This window comes from Panicum virgatum, chromosome 4K (assembly GCF_016808335.1).
Source record: "Panicum virgatum strain AP13 chromosome 4K, P.virgatum_v5, whole genome shotgun sequence".
NCBI lineage: Eukaryota > Viridiplantae > Streptophyta > Magnoliopsida > Poales > Poaceae > Panicum > Panicum virgatum.
In genome coordinates, this window is record NC_053139.1 from 28,507,513 (window position 1) to 28,535,197 (window position 27,685).

Below are 27,685 nucleotides of genomic sequence, written 5' to 3' on the forward strand. Positions count from 1 at the left end.
AATTCGATTAGTAATATCCGAATTGAGATTCGTATTCGAAAGATCCGACATATTCGTATTCGAATACAATAAACACATATCCAAACTATGCTATAAATATTTAATTTTTATTTTGTGTGAAACTAACATATTTATTGATGTACATTACTTTTGAATACTTTATTTTATTTATGTATGAATATAAAATATTTTATATATTTATCTAATAATTGATATTTACATATTTAATTAATTTTTATATGTTTTATTTATTTATCTATGACATTTATATATTTATTTAATTTTTATGTACTTAATTTATTTATCCATTTATATTTATATATTTATTTAATTTTTATACATTTGATTTATTTACCTATTTATATTTATATATTTATTTATGATTCTATTATTTATTCAAACTTATTTTTAAAAGCGATATTTTATCTATAGAGTATAAGCTAATCCTTACTTATATGCGTTTATGATGATTGATTGATTTTGTTTTTGTAAATCCATCAACAAAGCGAATAGAGACAATCTAATTCTTATCACCCAAACTTAAGTAGATATCCGAATAAAGATCCGAATTCAAACTTTTCGATTGCAACACATTCGAGAGCATATCCGAATTGTTCGAATAAATATATAATAAAAATGCTATCCAAATTCGATACCATCCATTACCATCCGATTATCATCCCTAAGGCCATCGCTCGCCGAGGCACCGGCCACACGCGCCTTTCCACGCAGTCACTCGCCGGGGCGCTGCCGCCCGCGGAGGTGCTGCTCCTGCGCTGCTCGCACTTGCTCGCTTGCTCTTCTGGCAGGCCGACAGGCCCCGTCCCCCATTGCTGCTCTGGCTCGCAAGCTCAAACGAGCTGTCTGCTGGGAGACGAGACGAGCCTCTTTTGGCTCGCTTAGTAAACAAGCCGAGCCGAGCAGCTCGTTAGTTTTACCAGCTGGAGCGAGCGATCGATCGATCTCTCCCCTTCTTCTTCATCTTGTCAAATCATTATTCCCCATTGCTAGCTAGCTCCTCTCCTCTGGGAACTGATATAATCCATGGCGGCTACGCACCTGCGATCCATCAGTTTGCCCACGAGGCCCCACTCCCTGGTCCTCAAGGTCGAGCAGGACCTGCAAAGGCTCAAAGCCTGTGCGTCAAACGCCTCATCGCCGCCGTTCCCGTCCTCCTCGTCACCACCACCAGCACAAGCCGCCATCTGCGCGTGGCTCAGCGACCTCAGCGACCTGTACGAGTACGTGGAGGAGCTTGTCCGCTTGCCCACCAATTGGGACGCGCTCCGCCTCCCCCGGCACCGGGCGCTGGTTGAGCGCGAGCTCGAGGCGTCCGTGACGCTGCTGGACCTCAGCGGCGTCGCCAGGGACGCCCTCACCGCCGCCAAGGACCACGCCCGGGACCTCCGCTCCGCGCTCCGCCGGAGACGACACCACCGTCGTCGGCCGGCGGCGGCGAGCAGTCCTGCTGAGCTGCCACGAGCTGCTGATCATCGTGAGGCTGTCGGCGGCAAGCTGGAGGCGGCGCTGAGGAAGGCGAGCAGGGCGATCAAGAGGCAACGCAACGGCAGGCGTGCTGCTGCCGCCTCAGAGAGCCATGGAGGGGATGGTTCTTCTTGCGGTGCGCCGCCGATTAGCCGGTTGCGATGCTGGCAGAGGTGCGGGAGCTGGGAGCCTCTCTCCTGCAGTCGTCCATGGAAGCTCTGCTGAGACAGGCCGCCATCGTCGTCGGCCCGAGCTCCACGGCCGGCAAGTGGTCGCTCGAGTCGAGGGCGCTCACGTCGTACAGCAACAGCAGCAGGAACATGAGCATGGCCGCATGTGAGGAAGGCCAGGAGAATCAGTTGCAGACCTTGGAAGCATGCATTGAAGGTGTTGAGGATGGATTACAGAGCCTGTTTAGGAGTCTCATCAGGAGCAGAGTTTGTCTGCTTAACTGTATTAGCTTGTGAGGTTTATTATCTTCTGATGACGACGACACTGTAAACGCCTGATGATGATTGCCATCCACCTTTTTAAGGATCGCTTATCATTGCTGTTCCTCCTCATATTCACCGCTGGAGTACCTGAACCCACTACTATTAGATCGTTTTTTGTTTGCTTTATGATGACAAAAAGTTCTGCTAAACTTTATGCAAGAGTTTCACCGGTTGTCGCAGTATTCAGACATTCAGTTCCAGCCTGTACCACTTGGTGGCTCAAACTATTGCCTACTCCATCCGTTCCACAATGTGTTGCGCACCTGAATTAAGAAAGAGAAGAGATAAACAGTGCACATGAAGAAACGAGGGGTGAAGGAGGAGAGATGGACACATACTCTGTAGAAAGATGCTTACATTGAAATTTTTTAATGCTAAAAAGACATTTATAGAAAGATGTTTAATTTGAATTTTTTTTCGAAACAACAGTACAAATTCAGACGTTCACAATGTACGCACACTCGCCCCCTTCGAACATACGCCATTTATATTGGAACAGAGGGAGTAATCATTTTCACAATGAATTGTTTCGCCACAGAAATTGTCACATGTTATATTTTTTATTTTCTTTTTTCCTTGAGAAACATGGCAAAAACAATTGGTCAAAAACAAAAAAAGCATGAGAGACAGACAAGCCAGCTAAAAAAAGCTGTATAAGAGCAACTTCAACAGCCTATCCAAATAGAGTGGGATAGCTAAAAATAGCCAAACATAGGGGGAAAGAAGCATCCAACAGCTTATCTATTTGCCTCCTGTAACACCCTAATTTAAATTCCAGCATTTAATAATAAATTTAAATGGCTTTATTTAATTTTCTAGGATTTATTGAGTTTAGCCATGCATTTAATTTAATTTGTTTCACAAGTAATTAAAATTTGTCTAAGTTTAAAAAAAAATTGTGTTGCATTCATGCTGGTGCATACTTTTATTTGAGTGTGGTTTGAATTCAAATTTATATTTGAATTCAAACTTTGTTTGAATTAGAAATAGAAGAGAAAAAGAAATAGAAAAGGAAAGGAAACCAAAACCCCAGCCCAACCCAACAACCCAAGCCCACTCCTCCCTCTCCGCCCCGTGCGCGGCCCAACTCCCCACTCGGCCCAGCCGAACCCCGCAAGGCCCGCTCCCTCCCGCTCGCTAGCCAGCACACGCGCCCCTCCTCCTCTCGCCGACAGCGCGGCCCACACTCCCGCGCCCAACCCAACAGCTAACCCGGGCCCATCCGTCAGCCTGCCCTCCCTCCCGCTCAGCCGAGTCGCCCGCGCCGCGCGCGTTTCGCTCGCTGACCAGCCGGGCCCGCAAGCCAGCCGCTCAGCCCGCCTCGCGTCGCCTTCACGCCCCTGACGGCCCGGGCCCAGCGGTCAGGCTCGTCCCCTTCCTCGCGCAACCGCCGCGCCCGGCACGCCGAGATTCTCGGCGGGCTTCCCTTCCTGGGCACGCACGCCCAGGCCATCCCGCCGCCCTACAAATAGGGGCCTGAGCCTCCCCTCCTCCTCCCATCCGCAGCCGCCACCGTAAACCTAGCCCGCCGCGCATCTTGCTCCGCCGGACAGCCGCTCCTCTGCGCCGCCGTGGAGTCGCAACTCCGCCGCACCTGAGCTCCGTCCAAGGGGCGCACCAGCTCCGCCTCGATCCCTGGATCATCCTCGAGCCCCTTGGCCCCGGACCGAGCCACGCCGCACCGGGAATTTCGCCAGGGACGCATCGCCGGTAAGTGGCTCTGCCGCCGCGATTTCCATGCCGTCGGCGACCGCCGGACCACCCTAATCCCCGCTTCACCCTCACAGCCCTGCCGGGAGTCGAACCAGGGAGTCCAGACGCTTGGAGCTCCACCACAGTGCCCCGCCACCGAGCGCCGCCCGCGACTCGCCGCCGGAGCTCGCCGCCAACCGGTCCTTCCTTCGTTTCCGAGCCCGGTGAGCCACCGCAACTCCTCCCGATCCTTTTGGCGCTATATTTTGGTAGTTGTAGCCCCGGGACACCCCGAACCGCCCTGCGCCGGCGAGCACCACCACCCAGCTCCGCCCCGCGCCGCGGCGAGCCCCAGCCGAGCCTCCCTGAACCCGGGAAACCTCCCCAGTGGATCACGCATGATGCGTGGAGTCCAACCGACCCAAGAACGGGCCGATTTGACCCCCGGACGGCCAGATTTGGCCAAGTCCGGCGAGTTTCCCGCCGCGCCGCCGCGGAACAGAGCCGCCGGCGACCTACCGCCGCCGCTCGCGCGCCCAACCCCCCTGCGCCGTCCGATCCGGATTCAACGCGCGCGATTAGATCTTGGATCCATTAGATCTAGACCGCCAGATCTAAATCCAACGGCCTGGATCCAAGGATACCGGTTCGCCTGGCATTTTTGTTAAAGAACCCCCAGTTTTCCTAGAATCAACCCGCAATCCACAGCCATTCAAAATTAATTACAGCTTGGTCCAAATTTGAACCCGCCGTCCAGCACTTGACTTTTTGCGAGTTAGACCCTGGAGTTAACATTTAATTATGTTTAGGTCCTCGGTTTTAGCAGAAAACCCCCTGAAACCCTGTTTTTATTACAAATAAGCCCCTAGAACTTGTTTTTAGCCTAGAAAATGCGTTTTAGCTCCGTTTTTAGCGTTCTTTATGTCCACGCGATCGTTGTAATGCGTAGAATAGTTTTAGACTAGTTTAGTGTGCTGTTTTTTATGAATTGATGTACTGTTTCTTAGTTTTTGTTAGTGTTTGCTCGTATGCTTATTATTGTGCATTGTTTTTGCCATGTGTTCGTGAGTAGACGTTGATCCATCTGAGGAGCCCCAGTACCAGTACCAGGAGCAGCCGTCTTCCGAGCACTTTGAGCAGCAGCAGGAGCAGTACGAGGAAGGCAAGTATAACATGAACAACCTATCACTTTTAAATACATTTTCATACTGTATTTTAATACTGTATGCCTATAAGGACATTCCTAGCCACTTTATATCCTTTATATATATCCTTTGGGTTGCATTTTGGTTAGTTGTGCTAGGTTGCTGCGCTATAACACACTCTGGTCCTTTTTAATTAATTTGATTAATGGTTTACTTGAACTTAACTCTGAGAGTGGCCCTCTGTGCTTCGTGCTTGAGTGGCTCACGTCTCATTAAAATATGGTTTTTGTAGAAACATGGTTTAGGGGGCCAGCACAGTGCTTAGTGCTTGGTTGGCCACTCTCCATAAGGACCAGTTCATAGAGCGACAACCTGGGACAACAGCGCTACCACAAGGCTAGAATGGGATAGACTTGGCGTAATAATTAGATCTTTTTGGTTTGGAGTAACTTACCTGCGGGGCAGGGGCGGTAAGCTTCTATGGCCCTCGTGCTGAGTGGCCTCGTCTGTACTTCGTGTCTTGACGCCCACTAGACCTGCTCCATAGTCGCTGATCCACCCTCGCGGTTACTCCCTACCAACGAGTTTCTTTGTAAAGGCCTCGTAGTGAGTCGCTAGTCATCTCACCTAAGGAAGTGTGATGAATCTCTAGCGTAGCTCACGACTTGTGGGTAAAGATGTGCAACCTCTGCAGAGTGTAAAACTGGTATACTAGCCGTGCTCACGGTTATGAGCGGCCCAGATCCTCCTTTTGATTAGTGGAGTTATCTCCTTCCGACGAGGGAGGTGCTTCTCGGGGTTACCTTGGTGGCTTGGTTTTGGCTTGGTTCTCAGTAGTGACATGTTTAATCTTGATTAATTACTATGTACCTGGGTTAATGGTAATTCATCAACTCGTAGTAAATAGCTTTAATAAAATTTTGCCAACACTTAAAAGCTAATGCAGTCAGTCAGCCAACCTTAGAGCCTCATAGTTTGTGTTATACTTGTTGAGTACAAGTTGTGTACTCACTCTTGCCTCTTCTCTACTTTTTTTTTCCTCTTGGCTACGCTACTGCTGCTCAGTTCCTGCCGACACGAGGGAGTTCGTCCAGCGCTACCAGGACTACGAGGACTTCTAGGTGTTCGTCTCCCAGTCGACGTCCCTGTGGCGCCCTGCTTCAGCTTCGGAGAGCTTTATCGTATTTTGTACTCCGCTTCCGCTGTATCAGACATTTTTGTCATTATTGTAATAAATAACATTCGTATTCGCTTTATTATATCTTTTACGTGATATGTGCTATGATATACTGTTCATTCTGTTGTATATACGTGTGACTTGATCCTGGCACGTATATGATTGCTCGGTTTATGTTCTTTTATAAACCGGGTGTTACACCTCCCCTCACTATCTGCCCTGCTATCCCATTGCCTCCTATAGCCAAAATTACCGGTCCGCTCCCCCTCGCCATCCGCATCTCGCCCCCCTCCTCACGCGCTCCGGCTCTCCTGCCGTCCCGCGCTTCGGCCCTGCCGCGCCCGTCTTCCATGGCGCTCGCCTGGAGCCGCTACGCCGAGCAGCGGCGGCGCTCGTTGCGGGCGACGGCCGGTGGCGGGGAGGCTTGACCGGCATGGTGGCGTTGGGTGGTGGGGAGGCGGCGGTCGGCGGCTGACGGCGCAACACAGGGCGGCGAGGAGGTGTCCGGCAGCGGGGTGGAGTAGGGCGGCGGGGGCCATGGAGGCGTCGGGCGGGGCATGGCTAGTTTACGGTCGACCATACGGGAGGGCTCCGTACGGTCGATTTTCCGACAGCGATTTTTTTCTGTTTTTAGAAAATTTTTTGTCGTTTTCTGAGAAAAAAATTCAAATATTTTTTTATGAGGCAGATAATTTTTCAAGTTAAAATTTGTTGGGTAGAAAAAATTTTAAGAAACAAATTGATGAGACAAAAAAAATTGATGAGAAAAAATTTGAAAGAGATATTTTGAGAAAAAAATTGAAGAAAAAACTTCTGCATTCAAATAAAAAAATTCGGGTGAAAAAATTATGTAAAAAATTTTTCCATCAAAAATTAGGAAAAAGTTTTGTAAAAAACTTTTGCAACCAAAAATCAAAACAAAAAGAAAAAAAAAGGAAAAAAACACCGCTACCTTGGGGACCTCGCTACCGCCGCCGGGGCGAGCGGAGCTCGCCGTAGCTAGGGGCGAGTGCCCGGGGGAGCTCGCCTTAGCCGTCTCCGGGGCCGGGGAGTGCGCTGCTGTGCCGCACGCGGAGCTCACCCCGAGGTGCCCTGCCGCCGGGCCGCCTCCGCCCAGCCGCGCCGCGCCGCTGCAGGATATTAGTAGATGCAGCAGCGAAGAGAGAGAGGGAGACGAAAGAGAAGAGAGAGGGCGCAAGGAGTCGGAGGAAGAGATAGGGCCTGCCACTGGAGGTGGGGTCCACCACGTGAATCACTGGACTAGAAATCGACCGTGAGATTGTAGAGGTGGGGTCCACCACGTGAATCACTGGACTGGAAATAGACCGTGAGATTGTTAGCAAGCGGGCAACCGTAAAACCAACACTGGGGAGTCGGGCGTCGGGGTAGGGCAGGGGCAGCCGGCGGCCGGCGGCCGGCGACGAGGTGCAGGGCAGCGGTGGCGGCGGCCGGCGGCGTGTGGCGTAGGGCGGCGCCAGCCATGGAGGCGTCGAGCTCTCGAGCAGCAGGGAGAAGTCGGCCATGGGGAGAAGCCATGGAGGAGAGAGGACGGATGGAGTCTATGACACGTGGGGCCCATCAATCAGATAAGATATTTGGAGTGGAGGAAGGGGATAGATGGAGAAGCTGTTGGATCCCTCACTCGTTGGTTAGCTATCTGTAGTTTTAGAGGGCTGCTAAATCGCCAAATTTGGCTTGGAGGATAGATATGTTGTTGGAGAACTGCTATTACAGGGTCTGCGCAACGGAATACCGGCCTGGGTCAGCGAACCACCGACCAGGCCACCCGTGGGCCCCGCCCGCCTCCTCATACGCCCGTTAAAACACTCCCCCACCTCTGGGCCGCCGGGGCCCACCCATCGCCGTCGCCACCCTCCCCACCCCATCGGCCTCGCCGGCCGCCGCAGATGGGCCAGCCGCGGCGGCGCGGCAACCCGCACGGCCACCACCTCCGGTGCCCGCGCCGCATTGCGCTGCCGGCGGCCGCGCTGGCCCTGCTCTTCCTCGCCGTCACGCTCCTCGCGGCCTCATTCCTCTTCGCGCCGCCGCTCGCGGACCTCCGCCCCGGCCTCGCCGCCTCCTCCACCTCCCGCCGGTTCCTCCGCCGCTCCCCGGTACGGACGGAGCATAGTTTATCGCCTCTGCGGGCTCGGCCGTGCTGCCCGATCTGATTGTTTCTCCCTCCCCTGTTCTTTTTGAGCCCGCAGACGAACGGCTCCGCCGGCGAATTGATGGGCTCCGAGAGCGGCGGGCCGTTCATTGTTCCGGTTAGATTACAATGCGAGGCTTTCTCTGGGTTGGGTTATCCATAAATAAGTCAAATTTGGATAGATTTTTGTACTGATTTGATCCTCGGGGGTTTGGGTTCCGCGCACACCAATCCCTTCGTTACATCAATTGGGGGAAAATGAGGAGACGAATCACATTGAACCATACAGCCTAATTTGTTGGTTTTCAACCATTGAAATGTCAGATTAGGCCTTCCATGTATAAGTAGCTGACCAGTCTGTTATATTCAATCAAAATGTAGACACACGGATGGATTCGGCAGGATGATCTTTGGCGCTCAAAGCTTGCTAGCAACTTCTATGGATGCAGCAACTGTAGCAGTAAATTTCCTGGTGAGCAGTCACGCCACTGTAACTTACTGCTTAAAATAATTTGGACGATAATGCCATCAGTCCACAACTATTGGATGTTGTCTACACCTGTGCAGTGGGTGTCAATGATGAATGTTTGTGTGCATCTTTTTTGCATTATGATGATGGCTGACGAGTTAACGGCATCTGACTAAAGGGCTCACCTATTTAAATATTGCAGATTCCAGCATTACTACACAACCGGATCGATTCCTAATTGTTGTTACAAGTGGAGGCCTCAATCAGCAGAGAACAGGGGTGAGGTTTTTCTCTAGTTGCTTTTTTTTTTTGGTACAAGTAGGGCCTCATGGATATGATTAAGAGCTTCTGAAGTAAACATGGAATTCCTTTAGCACATGCTCACACTGTTTATACTATCTTATTGCACCAAACTCATAATATATGCTGTCAGTATCTGCTTGAACTGCTGGAGGTTCCTATCTTGTTCTAGGTCCCAGGATATATAGTCCTAGTCTTCTCTTTAGTAGTATATGTCTGAGTGCGATGCATCTAAAAAAATTCTAATCCTTTTGTTAAATGGACTGGAGAGTATTTTCTCAATTGTGAATGATGACACACTAACAATTTACTCGCCGCTCCAAATTATTTATTTTCTTGTTTTTCCCTATTCTGTGCAGAAGAACTCTGTACTAGACATGTCATGACATCTGCCTTTTTTAGATAGTTGATGCTGTAGTTGCTGCACGCATTTTAAATGCTACACTTGTTGTTCCCAAATTGGATCAAACATCTTTCTGTGCAGCATTGAGTATAAAAGAAATGTGGTTAGTTCAATTTCAACACCTGGGGGGGGATTATGCAAAACGAAGATTTCTAAAAATCGGTTCCGCCACACTAGCGTGCAGGCACCTATTCCATGGAATTCAGCTGTGGCAAAGTCATCAAGTCCGCCGTGAACAATGTATGCGAAGGTTCTCAAGCAATGTAGTATGCATGGGCTGACATGCTGCCCCTATTTTTATTATGAATCACTTTATTGGCAATTGATATATAAATATGGTAGGGTTTGAACAATCTATTATATCTTATTATTTGGGGAACAAAAAGAGCCTTCACGTTTGCTCTCATGGCCTAGAAAATCTTACGTTAATCGGGGAAAATAAGAGAAATTACCCACCACTGCCATTACGATAATATTAGTCCAAAATACCCTTTCACCAAAATAAAAATTACCCACCACTGCCACTGTGATAAATATTCGTCCAAAAAATAAAAATTCAATATTCCCATTATTGAAAATTAAATTTAAAATATCTTTTTACTATGTACAGTATAAATTATAAATGTATACTATTAATAAAAAACTAAAGACAACAAAAAATATTAAATCAGAATAGGAATAGTTAGATGTAAAATATTATTAAAGCTTAACAAAGCAAATTGTTACTATGATAGACAAAATTTGAATTGTTTTTACCAACACTATTTACAATAATGAAGAGGATGATGTATGGTAAGAAATAGTAAATTTTTTCTAAAAATAGTAAAGATATAAAGACATATAAATTTTTGAATTTTCAATACTAACTGCGCAAAGTAGCGGAGCTTGTGCCTAGTTCTTATAAGACCAGCAGAAAAGCTCAAAACTCTCGCATCAAAAATATTGGATGTGCATATTTCCATCGTTACTCTGACTAAACACCTGGAGTTAGGCACTCCACTTTGATCATCGGACTATAGAACACATGTTTGTGTGTTGCTTTCATCCAGCAGAGATGCTCTAGTGCAGGCCTGGGAGGCAACAGAAATTAACACTAAGCATATTTGATGAACCGTGTGCACTCTCCCAAACAAATAGCCAAGTCCAGCTCCACACGCCATTGCCGCCGTTGAAGTATGGTATGTGATTTGGGTGGTACTAGCCAACTAACGACACAAAGAGACCGAATGAACATAATCACAGCTCTTGCCACGAATGAAGAAATGAATGCAAATATACTACCACACACCATTGTGTTCCATGCCTGGGAGATGAACAGTAAATGAGTTTTTTTTAAGATTCTACAAGAAGTGGAGCAGCTACTAATTTGTCGTTAGTTACCAACTAACAGTGAAGTATTACTGCTGATGACTTCACTAGTGAAATGGCGTAAACATTCTTTCAAATATGGATGAAGACATCGTCTTTAATGAGTTAATTACCAAGTCAAACAAAGTGAAATGGATCTCTGATTCCATGGACAAAATTATGCCTCAATAATTATCATGTTTTCAAAGGAATGACCACCGGCATGCATATTGATATAGGGAAATATAGGGGTGGGAGGCAAAGGAAATTTTGTATCTTCATTAACAGTGCATTTCAGCACTAGTCGTTTGGAAGAGCAGAAGGGTCTGTATCCAAGGAACGCCTTATCTAATATCCACAGAGTTGCCAAAGGATGTCGGGCCAATTGGTTCCGGCAGTCCGGCGGCGCTCCGGAGGTCGTGGGTTCGATCCCCGGAATGGGTGAATTTCCGCCTCCGGTTAGAAAACCCCCCTCGCCTGCCTCATGTCCAAAGCACTGTGGAGCCCAGCCTAACTCACAAGGCGACGGCCCCCCGTGTACGGGTGGGGCAGGGGTTCGGGGGTTTTCTTGGCCCGCTGTGAGAAGGTCATTCCACCTCTCAAACAATGCCATGGGGGCGGTCTTACCCCCCGCAGGTCAAGTTTTTTCTAATATCCACAGAGTTTGTTGGTACCCCTGTTCAGGTGTTCAGGTGTCCATTCAATCTTGAGTGGGGATGGGTCTTGGCTGCAATGTTCTGATTTTTTTTCTTCAGATGAGAGGGAAATTTCTTTTTTTTTTGGGTATCTCTAGAGGAATGATTCTCATTTAATCTCAAAACATGTCCAAAACGTGAACCATTCTATAAGCAACGTGTTTTTTTAGCTGCCGTGAGACTCCTGCAGTCCAGAGTTCAAGATGTTCGCTTGATGCAGAGAGAATCAAGGTTTGTCCACTGTTAACTGTACTCATCAAGGTTTTCAATGTACCAGCTATATCAATCGGTCCAATCATTTTCCTCTAAATTAGTAAAACTAAGACGCATGCCGAGACGGCTGAGCAGCACCCACCTTTCTGTAGCAGAACATTTTAGCTTCTAACAATGAACATATGAATATATTGGCAACACCACGAATAAAAACGGTCCACGTCAGGAGCTGCTATCCTATGAAAGTTGCTAGGGCTCCCAGCAACACCAAAAATTAGTCGACAAATTAGCTTTAACATTTTTTGAGCAAAGACTTAGCTTTAACGACTGTACCGTTCTTGTGTGCCTGAGAGAAGCACGAAGAAAGTTCACGTGCTGGGGTCAGAACTCGCAGCTGATTGGCATCTGTTGCCGGAAAAGCAAAACAACAAGCCAAATGGGCTTAGCTGTGGGCAGCGCTGGATAATTTATTGGCGGTGCTCCGAAGGTGATCCTTTATAAGACCAGCACAGAAGCTCACAATTGTCGCATCAAACAGGGTTACATATAAGTATTTCCATCGTCACTCTGTAGGCTGAGATGACTGAACACCTGCAGTTACACTCCAGTTTGATTGTCGGACTATAGAAGACATGTTTGTGTGTTGCTTTCGTCGACCAGAGATGCTCTAGTGTAGGTCTGGGAGGCAACAGGAGCTTAACATTAAGCTTATCAGATGAACCATGTGCACTCCTAACCAAATAGCCAAATCCAGCTCCACACGCCATTGCCATTGAAGTATGCTATGTGATTTGTGTGGTACTAGTCAACTAAGGACAAAGGGGCCGAATGAACATAATCACAGCTCTTGCCGCAAATGAAGAAATAATGAATTTAATGCAAATATACAACAACACACCATTGTGTTCCATGCCTGGGAGATGAACAGTGAAGGAGTTTTTTCTTTGATCGTACAAGAAGTGGACCAGCTACTAATTTGTCGTTAGTTACCAACTAACAGTGAAGTATTACTGCTGATGACTTCACTAGTGAAATGGCGTAAACATTCTTTCAAATAAGGATGAAGACATCGTCTCTAATGAGTTAATTACCAAGTCAATCAAAATGAAGTGGATCTCTGATTCCTTGGACAAAATTGTGCCTCAATAATTATCCTGTTTTCAAAAGAATGGGTACCGGTGTGCATATTGATATAGTCTACATGAACTTGTTAGCTAGTGCTCGCCATGTTTTTGTTCTCTGTGGTGTTGCATGGACGTGAATGCAAGATCCCTGCATCATTGAACCAGGTTTAATTTTTCTCTGGTGTATGCTGTACGTAATTAACAAGGGCCAATAATTATAGCTGCACAAGAATTTAGAACCAAGTATATCAACCTGTGACTTGTTGACATCTTGTAATCCTGGGTCCAACAGTCATAATAGATATCCAAAAATCATTTCACGAGACCACTAAACTAGCTGGATCCCTGTGAAAGGCATAATAAAGGAAACAGTCACCATGAATTAACTCTTTACGGAATACTTTCTGGCAACACAAAGACCTGATCTAGTAAATTCGTGGTACCTTTACATTGTCATTCGAAAGCTCCGCTCTTAACACTACCACAGAACTGGTCATCAATGCCGGCTCATCAGTGCCGGTTCGGCGGGAGCCGGCATTGAACCAACCTCACTGCCGGTTCAATCGGGGGCGCGCCAAAAAAATTGGGGGAATCCCGTCAAACCGGCAGTGACATATGAATTCACAGCCGGTTGTGCACAATAACCGGCAGTGAAACATTCACTGCCGGTTCTTTACAGGAACCGGCAGTGGCCCTAGAATAAACAAACAAAGCGTTCTTTGAGATTTTTTTCCAGGACTTGAACTTTAGTACCGTACCGCTGAGCAAAGGAGATGAAGACTGACTTAAATAGGGAGAGGTGCTTACAGGTGCCAGGATGAGTTCGAGGATCGGGGGCGGGTGCATTCTAGCTTATGTTCCTGTTCGCCCTGGAACATGAACTCGAATGCATCCTCTCCCGCATCCTCGATCTCAACCCTTTTTGGTTGTTCCCCTTTTTTGCTGTTCAAACAATTCCACTATGAAAAAACATGAACTCATCGAATGCATCCTCTCCGGCGTCCTCGATCTCATCAGCTGACGCGCTTCAAAAGACTGACATTCATCCATCACCACTTCACCAGTCCAATGTATTGCACTTCCTATACATGGAACTTCAATAGACTGGAACTTAATTCTTCTAGGGTCAATCCTGCAACACCTCCCAAATCTTGCACCTCATCCTTAGTGCATATCCATCCATATGGATAACCTCTCCCCCACCCTAAACCCTACAGACCCTCCCATACAAGTAACATTGTAGCAAATGCATATTAGGAAGTCAAACCTCATTCAGACTCATCATTATGTACTAGGGTCTCATTATTTCAGTAACATATGGCAATGTTGCACAAAGCAGAATTTTATTACTCCTATTTGTTAAATTACGCAAGTGCAGCTCCCACATTACCTGAAGCAGTTATTCTAAGAGTCGCATGCCTCTGATCAGATTCTTTCATTCCATTTGAGAAAAGCTAAAAGAGAATGAAATAAATGTTGTTAGCTAGTTAATTAGACCACAATTGCAGTTATTTTCAGTGCAATCCAGAAAATAGTAGATACCTTGTAAAAGAAAGGGCTCTTTGCAGCTAAAATTGCAGAGCTGATATAGATAGACTTTACTTTCAAAATCTGAGTACATTCCATACTCCAGGATGAATCACTGCTTTCTCCATCCTCACCAGGCAAAGAGAAGATCCAATAAAATGAATGCATCACAAATACAACAAGAGAAGAAAATGGTGCGTTGTGGTATTAGAAGATAGCAGTTCTGCTATTAAGTGTTAAAAAACTTAGAGAATGAGTTACTCGGAATGCAAAATTCATATCTCGACAAATGAAAGCAACCAAGTAGGCGCACCAATCTTCCATGTGAAAAGTAAATGGGGAACAAATGTGTTGATTATTACTATAACAGTAGCACAGAATAAATGTAGAGTCTTGGCTGCTTCAAGTACTTTAAGGAAGCTAAATATCCCGAGGAAATTGATTGAAAAAAAGTTACTTCTAACTATCTGTTAGAGTCGTAACTTGTATACACTATTCCTTAATCCCGATTGAGGCATTGAGGTTTCTTGATTCAAGCACTTAAGCCTGAAACTTACGTAATCTCTAGTTCAATTGTGCTACTTAAGTGATTACTGTGTTTGCTACCAGTAGTTAGCTCTTGCCACCATATTGGACAACTTCAATACAGTTGAACTAGTTAGCCAACACATTGTGCCAGTAGACAGTAGTAAACTTGAAAAGAAAAAAAAAATCATCAGCACTATCAAATTTAACAGACCCTGAATATTTCAACGTAGAAAATGTTATAGAGTTTATTATATTTATGCAGGTTCTTTGTCCTAAACCCAAAAGGTCAAATATTTGATAGCAGAAGTTAAATTGAACTGACCATCTTGCTTAATATCAGGTGGAGATTCTTCTATCATAGCTACAGGCTCCTCATTGCCTTCCTCATAGGTATCACATTCTTCAGCTTCAACTTTGCAGTTTGCTCCCGATTCTGGGGCCATAAGATGGCAGTGCAAAAGTTTTTCAAAATGTCTTACACATAAACAAATACTTCAAGATCACGCATAACTATGAACACGTAAAATAGGAACAAAGTACAAATCACAGTAAACAGTGCAGAGATAGTAAATGCCAAGGCATGATCAGCGTATTTAAATAGGGTTAATTGGATTCATGCCATTATAATTTTCCGAGTTCACTGATCTACCATTACAATTCACCTATTTCGAACCGTGCCATTACAATTTCCTATCTCTTTCAAACATACCACTACATACCCCTTCGACCTGTTTTTTAAAATTTGTGGACCAAAATACCCTTGACCTTCTTCTTCCTCTCATCCCTTCTCTCTCTCTCCTCTCTCCATGGTAGGATATGCCGGCACCGCCCCTGCCCCCGGGCTCATGCCCCTCGCCGACCGGCTAATGCTGCTGCTGCTGTGCGGCGGCTGCTGCTGGACCGGGCGGCGGGCGCGCAGAGTAGCTCGGCGTGGGACAGATGACGTGGGAAGGCCGCGCAGCAGCGGCGCACTATTATTCTTGGCTGGCGTCGAGGACGGGCACGGCCGGGCGTCGTGCGGAGCGAGGCCGCGATGCTGCTGCGGCAGCGGAATCAGGCGGATCGGCTTCCTGTCCGGCGGAATCGACGAAATTACCAGAGCATCTCATAAATGGATTGGTGACCGCGCCAAGCTCGATTTGATGTCCAAATCGACAATAATGCCTGACAGCTTTATCGATTTGAGGTTGCTATGGTGCAGGGCTTCACGAGCACCTGGGCCCGTAGGCGTAGGCAAGGAATCCCAGCTCGACGCGAGCCCCCTGCGCCGACCGGCTGCTGCTGCTGCTGCTGTGTGGCGGCTGCTGCTGGACCGGGCAGTGGGCGCGCAGAGCAGCTCGGCATCGCCGGCGACGGCGCGGACCTTGCCTACCTCCACGCCCGCGGCATCATCCAGCGTAGGATGGAAGGGCGGCGGCAGCGATGCATGAGCACGGTCAGGGCGGCGGCGGTGGCCATCGGAAGAAGTGGATTGGGGAAGAAAGGGAAGAAGAAGCTGGTGGCCGGCCAGACTGCCTCCTCGGGCCCCGCCCCAGGCCAATAGCAGCCGCCGCCGCCGCCCAGCAGTAGCAGCAGCAGTCGGTCGGCAAGGGGCATAGGCCCAGGGGCGCGGAGCAGCGGATGCTGGTGGCGGCCCCCACATCGTCTGCCGGGGGGGCGGATCTGCCTGGGCCATGGAGAAGGAGGCAGGAAGGAGAAGAGAGAGGAGTGAGAGGAGGAAGAAGACGAGGGTATTTTGGTCCACAAATTCTCAGAAACACGTCGAAGGGGTACGTAGTGGTATGTTTGGAAGAAATGTGAAATTGTAATGGCACGGTTTGAAATAGGTGAATTGTAATGGCAGATCAGTGAACTTGGAAAATTGTAATGGCATGGATCCAATTAACCCATTTAAATAATACCATTCAAGAATCAAGATCAATGACTAAATATTAAAGATGAGTGCCAGTTGGGAGTCAGATTAGATGCTAACAGTGATCAGTTGACTTAAAATATGCTGAGATAGAAACTAACATAGGGATGAACATAGGGATGTCAGGCACAAATGGCCCTAACATCCGCCAGTGAGCCTAAACATTGATGTTTATGACTGCCTAATGGGTCTCTGAAAAAAAAAATTGAACCCTAACTGAATTAAGAGACAAAAATATATCAATAATATATTGCTCAGAAGTCAGAACGTACATTCTGGTGAAAATTCTAGTCGTGTACTTTCAACTATGACAAATGAGAATGTCCATTCACATATCAGCCACCAAAATGGCGAAATTTTGACTGTACACATTCTCAAAGGGAGTATTTCTAATCTTTACAACTTTTTCCTAATATTTACAACTTTGAAGTGCTAATGGGTAAGCTCATATTCTTGAGAAACCAATGCCAAATATATATGCATTTGTCTCCTATTTCCTCAAGAAACAATACTTCATTTTTCATGTTTTATTTCTATGGCCTTATGCACAGTTTCTAATTTATCTTTTAATTCCTTGTCCATAGTTCAAACAAGTAAAAGCCCTAATTAGCACATTTCACAAATATATTCTTTTTTTTTTGCTAATGGCATCATTTGTTGTAGTTGTTGAAATCCTCTTACATCATATAGCAAACATCCAGGCGTAATATTAAGACATACATAAATTTCTGTGCAGTATACTTCATAATTACAAAGCATGACTAGGACAAAATAACAGATTGTGAAGTACAATTGTTGAGTCAATCAAGCTATTCGAGAACCATGTGCACTACTAAAAACTATGCAAGGACAACACCTAACCAACTATTGAAGAGCATTTCATTCTGATGAACAGGTCACAACGTCAAACATCACACGATTTCCCTAAAAGTACAGAATATCTCAAAAATTACAGAAACATTTGAACTTCTTGACATCAGAAAAGTAGTGTGGAGTGCAAATGAATGATCATCCGATGGCTGTCATTTAAGCAGCAACAGCCAAAGGAATGACATCCCTAATTCCAAACTGTGCTCAATCAATTGGGAATGCCACAGGTTCAGTTGCAATGTGTGGATATTGTTCATAAACTTATGTGTATGCAAATCATATTACAGGCATCGATCAAGGTGAGGCATACAAATAAGTACTAGTTTGCACATATCCAATTCAGAGCTCAATAAGATCGTACGAATACTGTAGAATAAATCACCCAAAGAAGACCTGTCAGTTAAAATCGCCCTTCAACATCCCTTATAAACTACACCAGTTAAAGCCCATTTCATTGACATAAGAAATGTATGCTCTGATACAAGTACAATCTGAGTTCCCGTTGCAGCAACTAAAGAGGTTCAAAAGACAATGATTGCCCCGCATTTCACAGCTTCGATTAAAAGGAAAAGTGCCTTACCAACCTTAAGGTCAAAGGCTTTACCACCTAAAGCCCGAGCACACGGTCAGGTCAAATCAAATCAACTCAAAAGGTAAGCACCTTCCCGTTCCTTTACCCCCACCAAACGCATGGAACAATTTAATTCAATTCGAACAAACACAGCCGTCCCCCAATTCCGAATCCACGCCGAATTCGCGACTTGTCGACGGCGAAAGAAGAAGACTCGAAGAGGGAGGAAATCGGGAATCCTCGCTCACCTTTGCCGCGTCGGAGCTCCTCCCGTCGCCGCTTGCGTTGGCGCGCCCAGTCGGCGAGCGATGAGCAGCCCTCGCCGGCGGCGCCCTTGGCCCCGGGGGCATCGTCCCCGGCGACAATCTCGATCTGCAGCACCCGGTCCGAGAAGTTGACCGAGTTGAAGGCGAACTCGAAGCTCGGCCCCCCGCTCGCCCGCGAGAAGTCCGGGTCCATCCCTCTGCTTCCTCCTCCTCCTCGAACCAATCAACCACGCGACTCGCCTCGCCTCACCTCTGACGCGCGGCCGCCGCAGCAGCCATCGACGGGGCAGACGGAGGCCAAACCCCAACCCTAGCGAAGCTTGGACAAGGGAATCGCGATGCGGGTGCGGGAGAGCGAGCAGGTTGTGTGGAGACTGGAGAAGGGGGTAGATCTGGGCATGGGCTGCCCGACCCGACGGACCCGACCCAATCCGCCCGAAAATAGCCCGATCCGACCCGAAGAGTTTGATGGGCGGGCTCGGGTCAAAATTTTTGACCCGGTATGACTGATGGGCCGGGTAAGGACTAAAAATTTTGACCCGAAACCCAAAAAACCCGAAGGAACCCGATATTTTACATAGGCCCGGCTCGACCCGAACCCGACCCGACCCGACTGGCTGTCGGGTCGGGTGCGGGCTCAATTTTACAGCCCGGCCACCGGGTCAGGTCGGGCACGGGCCGCTAGAAAAAACACCGGGCTTTTTTTGGTCCGACCCAAACCCGACCCGGCCCGGAGGATGCCCAGGTCCAGGGGGGAGGAGACCAACAGGAACAAGAGAACCGTAGCGGAACGAGCGGAGCCGTGGAGGGGGCAACTTCGCGATAAGGAGATATCCAGGGGGCGTAAATGCGAATCTGAGGCAAGAAAAAGGACAGCCGAACAAGACGGGGTAAATTCGTACCCTCCGGTGGGGCCAGCGGATAAACACACTTCAGGCTCTCCGCACTCGTCACTCTCCAAATTCACTCTGTAAAAAGAATATTCCTGCCTGGTCATCGAGATTCTCCTCTCTATATTCAGTTTTGCTGCACCCGTTCACTCTCTATATCTCCACTCTATACCAACTACCAGCAGACGGGCCCACAGGTCAGATTTTTTTTACCCCTGTCGGCGTCCTCTCTCTCCCCGCTCTCTCTCTCGTTCTCCTCCCCTGCTCCCCCCGCCGGCACGCCGCCCCCTCTCCTGCGCCCTCCCGCCGGCGCGGCGCCCCCTCCTGCTCCCTTCTCCTCCCTCCCTCCCTCCCACTCGACTCCGCGCCCCTCTCCGCGCGGCAGGAGCCTGTGCCGGCCAGATCCCACGGTGGGCGCGGGGCGGCGGCCTCCGATCTCCCCGGCGCGGCAGCGTCCCGTGCGCCGCGGCGTCCATGGCGAGCTCGAGCAGGGGCGGCGCGCGGGGCGGCCTACGCGCGGGGCGGCGGGCACGCGCCACGGCTCCGCGGCGCGTGGTGCGGCCCCTGCTCGAGCTCCGCCCCCCGCGGCGGGGGAGCATGCGCGGCGGGGCTCTTCCTCTGCTCCCCTCCACACAGCTCGTCGCGGCGTCGGCGCGGACTCGGCGACGGCGAGGCGCGCGAGCGGCAGCCTCGCCTCCCTCGCCGGCCGCGGCCCTCCTCCCCTGCCTCCTCCCCTGCTGGGCGCCGCCCCTCCCCTGTCCTCCTCCCCTCCTCCTCTGAGAGCGCGGAGGCCAGGCACCTGGAGGCCCGTGACGGGGTGGCCGTGCGCGCCACGGCTCCGCGGCGCGCGGCCCCTGCTCCGCGCCATGGACGGCGGCGGCGCGAGGCGGGCGAGCAGGGTTGCGGCGTGGATGGACGGCGGCGGTGCGAGGCGGGACGACGGCTCCAGCGTGCTCATCCCTCCTCCCTCGAACGTGTCGGCGGTGGTGTGGCGAGCAACGAGGCCCGGCCACCGGCCGTGGAGGCGTGGCGGAGCGCGGCACTCCTCGGCAGCCATGGCGGGGCGGCGGAAGGCCGCGCGGCGGCCTCGAGCTCGGCCAGCGTGTCCTCGTCCCTCTTCCTCCCTCGTACTCTAGCTTGGCGGCGACGACGAGCTGGTGGTGGTTGGGGCTGTGCGCGTCGGGAGGCCGGACCGTGCCACGTCGGTGATAGCGCGCCGTCCGTACCAACTCTGCAAGTTGCGGACGGGATGTAACTTAGAGCACCATTTACAGAAGCCCGCTGCAGACGATTTTTGCGCCAAAACGAACTCTAAACGGCTTACCGCGTGGGATACAGAGCGTGTCCAGAGCCCACTGCCTACTGACGTGGGTCCCAGCTGTCGGTACGCTGTATGGTTTGGACGGGCCCGGGTGTCGGTGGGCGGGCAGGTTGGAGGGAGAGGAGACGTGGGATGGATCGGTCGCCGACGGGATTTCCGATTTCGGGTCCGCGTCTCTTCCCTGGGATGCCTTTCTTGGCTTTGGTTTTGCGGTAGCGGAGGAAAATTTGCGGGCTGGAGTTTTCGAGGGGAAAAAAGTTTGCTAGTTAGTTGGCTGCTGACGTAGGCTGGAGGGGTAGGCTTTTTTCGGAGTATTAGAAATATGCCCTGTGTTGCTATGGCCGAACACTATATACACCAAATGCAATAATAGTGTGATTGGATATGTATTTTTTATGCTATGTTTAAACAACTAAAATATTACTTTAAATGTGAATAGAAGAGACCACTCATAGATCAAGAAACGCAGAGTCGAGCAATTTATCTATGGTATATGGTAAGAAGTACCTTTTGACTGTGGAACATCAGAGACTACCTGATGATAGTTAGCTCTCACCACTAGAATATACCATAGATTTATATATGGATTCTTCATCAATCGTAGAAACATATATGACTATGATGCCCGTGCAGACGTTCATGTACACGCACGTGCACTCACCCTCTATGAATATCAAACTTGTACCATTTAGTATAGAATATTTCTAATTGCAAAACATCATATACACATATGGTGTGATGACTTTCATGAACCTCAGTTGTAAACCGTTGTTGCATATTTCAGAGAACGGCGACAGCATCATGAAACCTGAAACATATGTATTGTGAGTATCCAAGAACCTTTTTTTTTTTTGCTATACCCGTGAGTGGGATCGTGGAAATCTTATCTCTAGAACAGGCACGGCTCCCTTCGATTCCTCTTTGACAGCCATCTCGTTCTCAACCCCCCTTCTCTTGTTCGATTCTATCTCAAATTAAATCTCTTCACATGTGAGTAGATTGAAGCCGATAGAGCTCAACCTGATAGGTGCTTCGCATCTAGAGGAGCCTGAATGGCGGCCGTCTCCATAGCTCACGCTGGGAAGTCCGTGGCTGCCGCGTCCAGACCTTGCGCCAACCAGGAGTCCAGGATGCATGATGGCCACACCCGGAAACACGGAAAGATAAGGCATTGAGGCTCCCGTGGTTGCTGCCCAGCATTGCTGCGATTTCAACCTTTCTGTCAATCTCGCCTTCATTCATCGATGGAGGAGGTGATGCAGGTGGATGATCAGGAAAGAGATGGAGTCATGGAGCACCTCTGCACCTGCACCTGCAGCACGAGCATCGCATTCGCTGCTGGTGTCTTAGTCCTCCTTCCAATTATGATCTACTCCCTCCTTCCCTGTTTATAAGGCATACACGTATATCAAGATTCAAACCTTGTCATCTTTGACCAATAATTTGACTATTAAATTTTTATTTTTATAATGCAAATTTCATATGATTGGATTCATAATCAAATATATTTTACAATGATTATAAGTTTATAATCAAAAGTGATATAATATATGATAAATAAATGGTCAAAGTGTTGTTTAGAAGACCGTGTCATGTTCCACCATGCCTTATAAACGGGGAAGGAGGGAGTATTCTTTCTCCTATGAATTGGCTTCCTACAACATGGGATTGGAGTTTGACTGTTTGAGCGGCACCAACAAGGAGATGAGCGCGGTACGAGGTGGAGTCGGAGGCAGATAGGAGGAGGAGTGCGTTCGGATCCACATGTCATTGTTATAAAACGGACCAAAAGTCAAAGTGTTTGCTAAGATTTTCTTTCGAAAATTCAAATGTTGATGATAGAATCTGGGTCACAGGATTTTGACCTTTTCAACCAAATTAGTGGTTTTTTTTTCTGTTTTGAGGCCTTGACATTCAAACTTTTTGGAAAGTCATACATCTGGAAACCAAGGTCACATCACGACCTAGAGATGACATATATGTTGTCTAGAGATTTCATTGGCAGCATAAGTTAAACGTTTGGCAATTCTGATTATTTTATTATTTGTCCTGTGTGTGAAATGACATATATGTCATAAGGTGATGAAGTGATGATTAGAGATGGCAACGGGTCGGATTCGAGTCGGGTGGAGTGTCTGGGCACCCAAAACCGAAACCCAAACTTAAAACCCGAACCCGACCCGAACACCATTTCGGGTCAAAATCCATCCCCAAAACCGAAACCCGCGGATACCCGAAACCCGAAACCCATTTTTGTATGGCAACATAGTAAGAGCAATAAGTACTTTTTTATAAATATATACATAATATATATAACATTTACATGTATAAACAAATTACAATAAATAGTAAATAATTTCCTAAGTCAACATAGAATAAATTTAATAGTCTAAGTAAACAAAATTATTACTAAATATACTATAAAACATGATGTTTTACTCCAAACGGTTATCCATTGGGTATCTGTGGGTGAAAAACCAAACTCGAAACCGAACCCGATAAGTTTCGGGGCCCTGAACCTGAAAACCGTGGGTGAGAAATCATACCCGAATCCGAACCCGCAAAACCTGAAACCCGCGGATATCCCACCCGAAACCGAACCATTGCCATCCTTAGTGATGATAGCTCATTTGATGACGTCTGATGTAGAGGAGGAAGATGAACAGTAGGGTGCTTGATGTAGTTTGTGTGTTACTTAGGGACTTTACTGTAAAACTGAGATGTACTATTCCACCCGTGCTTTAATAAAACTTGCATCTCTCTCGCAAAAAATAATAAATAAAACAACCTACATTTGAAAGGACTTTTTTTTTTTGCAAATAAGAACAACCTACCATAGCTCCCTTTTCAGAACAGGATTGTCCAGTATAATATCTGGTTAAAAGATGTCTACCGCCCTTGTGTATCGACTATTATAAAACCCAAGAACTAAATGGAGAATTTGTTTATAAAAAGCTCATATATTTTGTTTTTCTTACCTATCCCCTTTTCCAAGAATGGTAGGGAAGTATGACTTTCGGAATATAGTCATCTCAAAATTCCTGAATTTCGAAACCAGACCTAATTTCATGCCGGATTCATAACAAACACAAAAGAACATATCCTTTTTAAAACTGATCAAGTGAGTCGAGGTCCATTAGAGTACAATAACTAGAAACTCTGGCGCGGCCTTGCCGCGCCCTACTGAGTTGGACCATTGTCTGGCCACCTTTTCATGGAATATACAATATAGAGAGATCTTTTCTTGCACTTTTTAATATTACTTTTGCAGCATCCACAAGATTATTAAAAAATTTAAAATAAATTGCAAGGTGAAGCTGAGTGGTCATTTTTTTATGAGAAAACATGATTTTGGTATGTGGTGACCAAGGAGAGAAACGAAGCAGTAGTAAAATGGATGAGTTATGAACTGATAAGATAAGTATAGTCACACACCTGAGATTGAAAAGGTGGGAATTGATCCCCTCTAGGGGCTATTTACAGCAAAACATCCACCTTTCTTCAACTTATGAATATATAAATTGTTTTTCTAGTTTTCTAAAAACATGTGCATGGGGAATGTGCATCTCCATTAGAATTTGTGGTTATGTTATAAAGTTGGTTAAATTAAAAATATCTTGTTTACTTGGTTTCCTTTATGAATGTAAAATTCTTGTACAGAGAGGATTAGATAGTCAAATTAAAGTACACGGAGAAGGACATATTAAGAGAACAAATTACATCCATTTTTCAAAAAAGGTAAGTCCTTGTACAAAATTTCTGATACATGGAAAATGACATTAAAAAAATAAATTACATCCATTTTCCACAAAAGACAGGACATGAAAAGTTGTTAACATATTATATTTATTGAATAACTCTATATAGTTTGTCCTAGTCTTCGGTTTTGTTTGCTCCTTTGTATTTTTGCAGGCATGTAGTGGAAGCACAATTTTTTGTTATAAAGTGTACAATATTATAATATCCAGAGCATCTTTATAAATTTTGGTATTGGCAATATATACGAAAAAATACAATTTTTTTAAGATTATAGTATGTGATATCTTCCAAATTTCTAAAAATGGGTGACAGCGATAATAATCCTTGAGTTAACTTCAGGTTGTTAGTTATGATCATATTTTGTTTCAGATAGATGATTAGGTTCCCATAGAAGCTACATGACCATTGAAATTAAAATAGGTCGATTATGGTAACACCGATAAGGTTTGCTTTTGTATATATCGATATCTTGGCTTTAAAAGATTAGTCCAAAGTATAGAACTTAATATTGAATTGTATTGTGATGATTTGGAACAGAGCAGACCCTTAGTTAGATCCAGAAAGAATTTCAGTCAGACTAAAGATATTTAGTATTTGTTCTTACTAAATACAGATAATACTACCAGAAGATATATCTCACGATTGCAGCAGGCTTTGGGCTATTGCAATTGAGATGACCGGCACTCCACAGAACAGATCGAGTTTGGCTAAGCAATTTTTTTTCTTGGCACTGGCTTCTTGGGTGTTTGAAGGAAGTGATGAAGACATCCCAACCGAGCATGATACTTCAAATGTCAAGAATTCAACATCGAACATCAAAGATACAAATCAAGGGCCACTTACAAGACGTCGTGCCAAGAAACTACAAGAGAAGATGAATTCATTCCTAACCGATTGTGCTTTTATGACTTCTAAGGATGTTATACTACATAAATGTTCTACATTGGTTGTGATTAGGTGTACACATGAAGAAAAGAGCACCAGATCGGACCACCAGTTCAGACCACCAAAAGAAACAGCTATAACTTTTGATTCCCAAAAGATATGAGGGTCCATGAGTATTCGTTCAAAAGCTTATTAAGTCTACTTTCTAACCCAGGAAACCTCACATCGTTTAGACTCTCCAATAAAAAAGTTATAGTCAAAAGACTCAAGACTGGTCAGAAGGTCAACACTCTGCTGGACCTTCAACTTCTCATGCAAAACTGTACTAATCTATAGTGTTTTGTGGTGCAAGATATACATGGTTGAAAAGATAAATAAGTCAACTTTCGAAAGCAACAAACCTCATGTCATTTGGACTTCCCAATAAAGAGTTATGACTGATTGAGTGGAGACTGCACAGAAAACCAACAGCCACGCGAAGCTCCTCGGGATTTCAGTTCGTGATGACTTTTCATTTACCATAACTCCAGAAACTCTAAGGTCCATTCACACATAGCAAGGATATTTGTATAAATATCCTATGTATCTCAGAGATTAGAAGACTTTTGATCATTTGATAAACTGAAATTGTTTTGCAGCCGAGCTACTGAGTGCCTTGCACACCCTTGTTCTTCCTTGTTCTTCTTGGACTTGTGAAGAGATCCCTCTGGGTTCCGCTACTTTGTGCTCTACAGTTTCCAGTACGACTGTACCTTTTTGTGTGGATTAGTCCCGGTTTGTGGTTCTGCGATCGTTTGGAGACAGGTTCGGGTGACAGCCCTGAGGTCCACAACGGCAGGTGGTGACAGCCCTATCCGTCCCTTGTAGTCCACAACATTCGGGTGTTTTCATAGCAGTAGTGCCGACTGCCATTGGACTCCCTTCTCACCCCAGTCTGAGTCCTTCCCTGAGGCCGCCGAAGTAAGCTCTACGTTCCCGATAACTAGGTAGAATCAAGGTTTAGTCTAGAGAGGCTAGCTCGATAGTTTAGACGTGTTTTAGAAGTCTTTCTCGCTCGTTGTCCTCCCAACTACTTACCTCTCTAAGCATTAGAGTCTCCTGACAGTCTTTGTTGGCCATTATCTTATCTATCTATCAAGCTTATCTCCACAAAGTTAGTCGGTTGATATCTCTAGTAAAGTTTGTCATTCGATTCTTCGATACTCTTTGCCATAGTTCTTCCCTGAGGAAAATTACGATACCCTGGAATACTCCAAGGTGAAGTGCTACAGCGGTGATTCTGTGCGCTTGCGGATTCCATATTCTATTGAGCATAAGAAACACCAACAAGCATTTCTGGCGCCGTTGCCGGGGAAGTAATTGGCTAAAGATATTGTCGAATAATTTGATAAAATTTATTAATTTATCACCGCTAATTTTAGCGGGATTACCATTGCTCTCGGATATCTGTGATTTCTGCAAAGCAGTGCAGGACCAGACTTGATCTACCATATCACTTCAACTCAGATCCAGAAAAATTGGGTCAATTGTTTGACGCATAGTCGTCCTACCAGAAGAAACTTTGTAGGATCAAGGCTTGACAACACCAGCTTCAATACCCATGGCTCAGAAGACACTCCGTCAATTCTCAGCCCCGTCCAATAGCCATATCCCTACTGGACTGACCAATTACCAAGGCACTGATGGCTTTGAGATAAAGAGTGGTCTTGTCAACATGGTCCAAGCAAGCCCCTTTTGCGGAAAGGCATCAGAGGATGCCAACACTCATCTGCAAAATTTTATGGAAGTGAGCAGCATAATCAACCCAAGAGGCACTACGATGGATAATATTCGTCTTCGACTGTTCCCGTTCTCTTTGCTTGGAAAAGCAAAGATGTGGTTCTACACCTACAAGGAAGGATTCGACACTTGGGATACATGCTCCAATGCTTTTCTGGTCAAGTACTTTCTGGTGGGCAAAACCAACGCCCTTCGGAACATGATTTCCAGTTTTCAACAACTCCTGGATGAAACAGTCCCGAAAGCCTGGGAACGTCTTCAGGAATATATTGCAGCATGCCCACACCACGGCATGGAAGAGTGGCTTATCATTCAAAACTTTTTTCATGGCCTGAACCAGCGATCGCAAGATCATATGGATGCAGCAGCGGGAGGAGCATTCCTCTCCCTCGATGTTGCAGGAGCTAGAGTGCTCATTGACAAGGTTGCTTCCAACCAGAGTTGGAAGGCAGATAGGCAGCCGGCCCATACAAAAGGAATACATGAAATCGACAGTATCGATAGGCTGGTAGCCAACATGGATCTTCTCATGAAAAAGCTAGAATCTCCACACCGGGAGGTTAACCAGACTGAGTCTCGGATAACATGTGAGAAATGTGGCAACACTGGACACTCGGGCAAATCTTGCCCGTTCACTCAAGAGGATGAGAACTCCATTTGAAAGTGATCTAGGCCCCTAAGTGG

The 27,685-nt window shown here is 46.7% G+C and overlaps 3 protein-coding genes and 1 non-coding gene across 17 annotated transcripts; 2 read left to right on the forward strand and 2 right to left on the reverse strand.

Annotated features, from left to right (window-relative positions):
* The first annotated feature begins 1,044 nt into the window (after nucleotides 1-1,044).
* LOC120702091 lies at nucleotides 1,045-1,952 on the forward strand. Its single transcript, XM_039985860.1, has 2 exons — nucleotides 1,045-1,609; nucleotides 1,657-1,952. The coding sequence occupies exons 1-2, from the start codon at nucleotides 1,045-1,047 to the stop codon at nucleotides 1,950-1,952; spliced, it is 861 nt and encodes a 286-aa protein (XP_039841794.1).
* LOC120703614 (BTB/POZ domain-containing protein POB1-like) lies at nucleotides 1,841-18,755 on the reverse strand. 12 transcript variants are annotated; one of them, XM_039987747.1, is made up of 8 exons: nucleotides 18,350-18,755; nucleotides 15,071-15,181; nucleotides 14,236-14,354; nucleotides 14,084-14,147; nucleotides 13,501-13,775; nucleotides 13,137-13,387; nucleotides 12,947-13,038; nucleotides 12,405-12,841 (listed from the first exon to the last, which is right to left on the reverse strand). In XM_039987747.1, exons 1-5 carry the CDS (start codon nucleotides 18,558-18,560, stop codon nucleotides 13,606-13,608), a joined length of 675 nt encoding a protein of 224 aa, XP_039843681.1. In that variant the 5' UTR covers nucleotides 18,561-18,755; the 3' UTR covers nucleotides 12,405-12,841; nucleotides 12,947-13,038; nucleotides 13,137-13,387; nucleotides 13,501-13,605. The 12 variants fall into 12 exon arrangements, with proteins under 12 accessions (XP_039843689.1, XP_039843685.1, XP_039843684.1 ...); XM_039987748.1 differs by having other exon boundaries at nucleotides 13,137-13,775; nucleotides 14,296-14,354; XM_039987745.1 differs by having other exon boundaries at nucleotides 13,137-13,775.
* LOC120703616 (O-fucosyltransferase 6-like) lies at nucleotides 7,793-9,713 on the forward strand. Of its 3 annotated transcripts, XM_039987757.1 has the most exons (6): nucleotides 7,793-8,107; nucleotides 8,201-8,260; nucleotides 8,524-8,614; nucleotides 8,814-8,890; nucleotides 9,314-9,417; nucleotides 9,492-9,713. In XM_039987757.1, the coding sequence occupies exons 1-6, from the start codon at nucleotides 7,901-7,903 to the stop codon at nucleotides 9,547-9,549; spliced, it is 597 nt and encodes a 198-aa protein (XP_039843691.1). In that variant the 5' UTR covers nucleotides 7,793-7,900; the 3' UTR covers nucleotides 9,550-9,713. The 3 variants fall into 3 exon arrangements, with proteins under 3 accessions (XP_039843691.1, XP_039843692.1, XP_039843694.1); XM_039987758.1 differs by lacking the exon at nucleotides 9,314-9,417; XM_039987760.1 differs by lacking the exon at nucleotides 9,314-9,417 and having other exon boundaries at nucleotides 9,499-9,671.
* Nucleotides 18,756-27,188: 8,433 nt separating the features above from the next.
* On the reverse strand, nucleotides 27,189-27,295 carry LOC120705280. The gene has a single exon (XR_005687868.1). It is a non-coding gene; the product is annotated as a small nucleolar RNA R71 (small nucleolar RNA).
* Nucleotides 27,296-27,685: the final 390 nt, after the last annotated feature.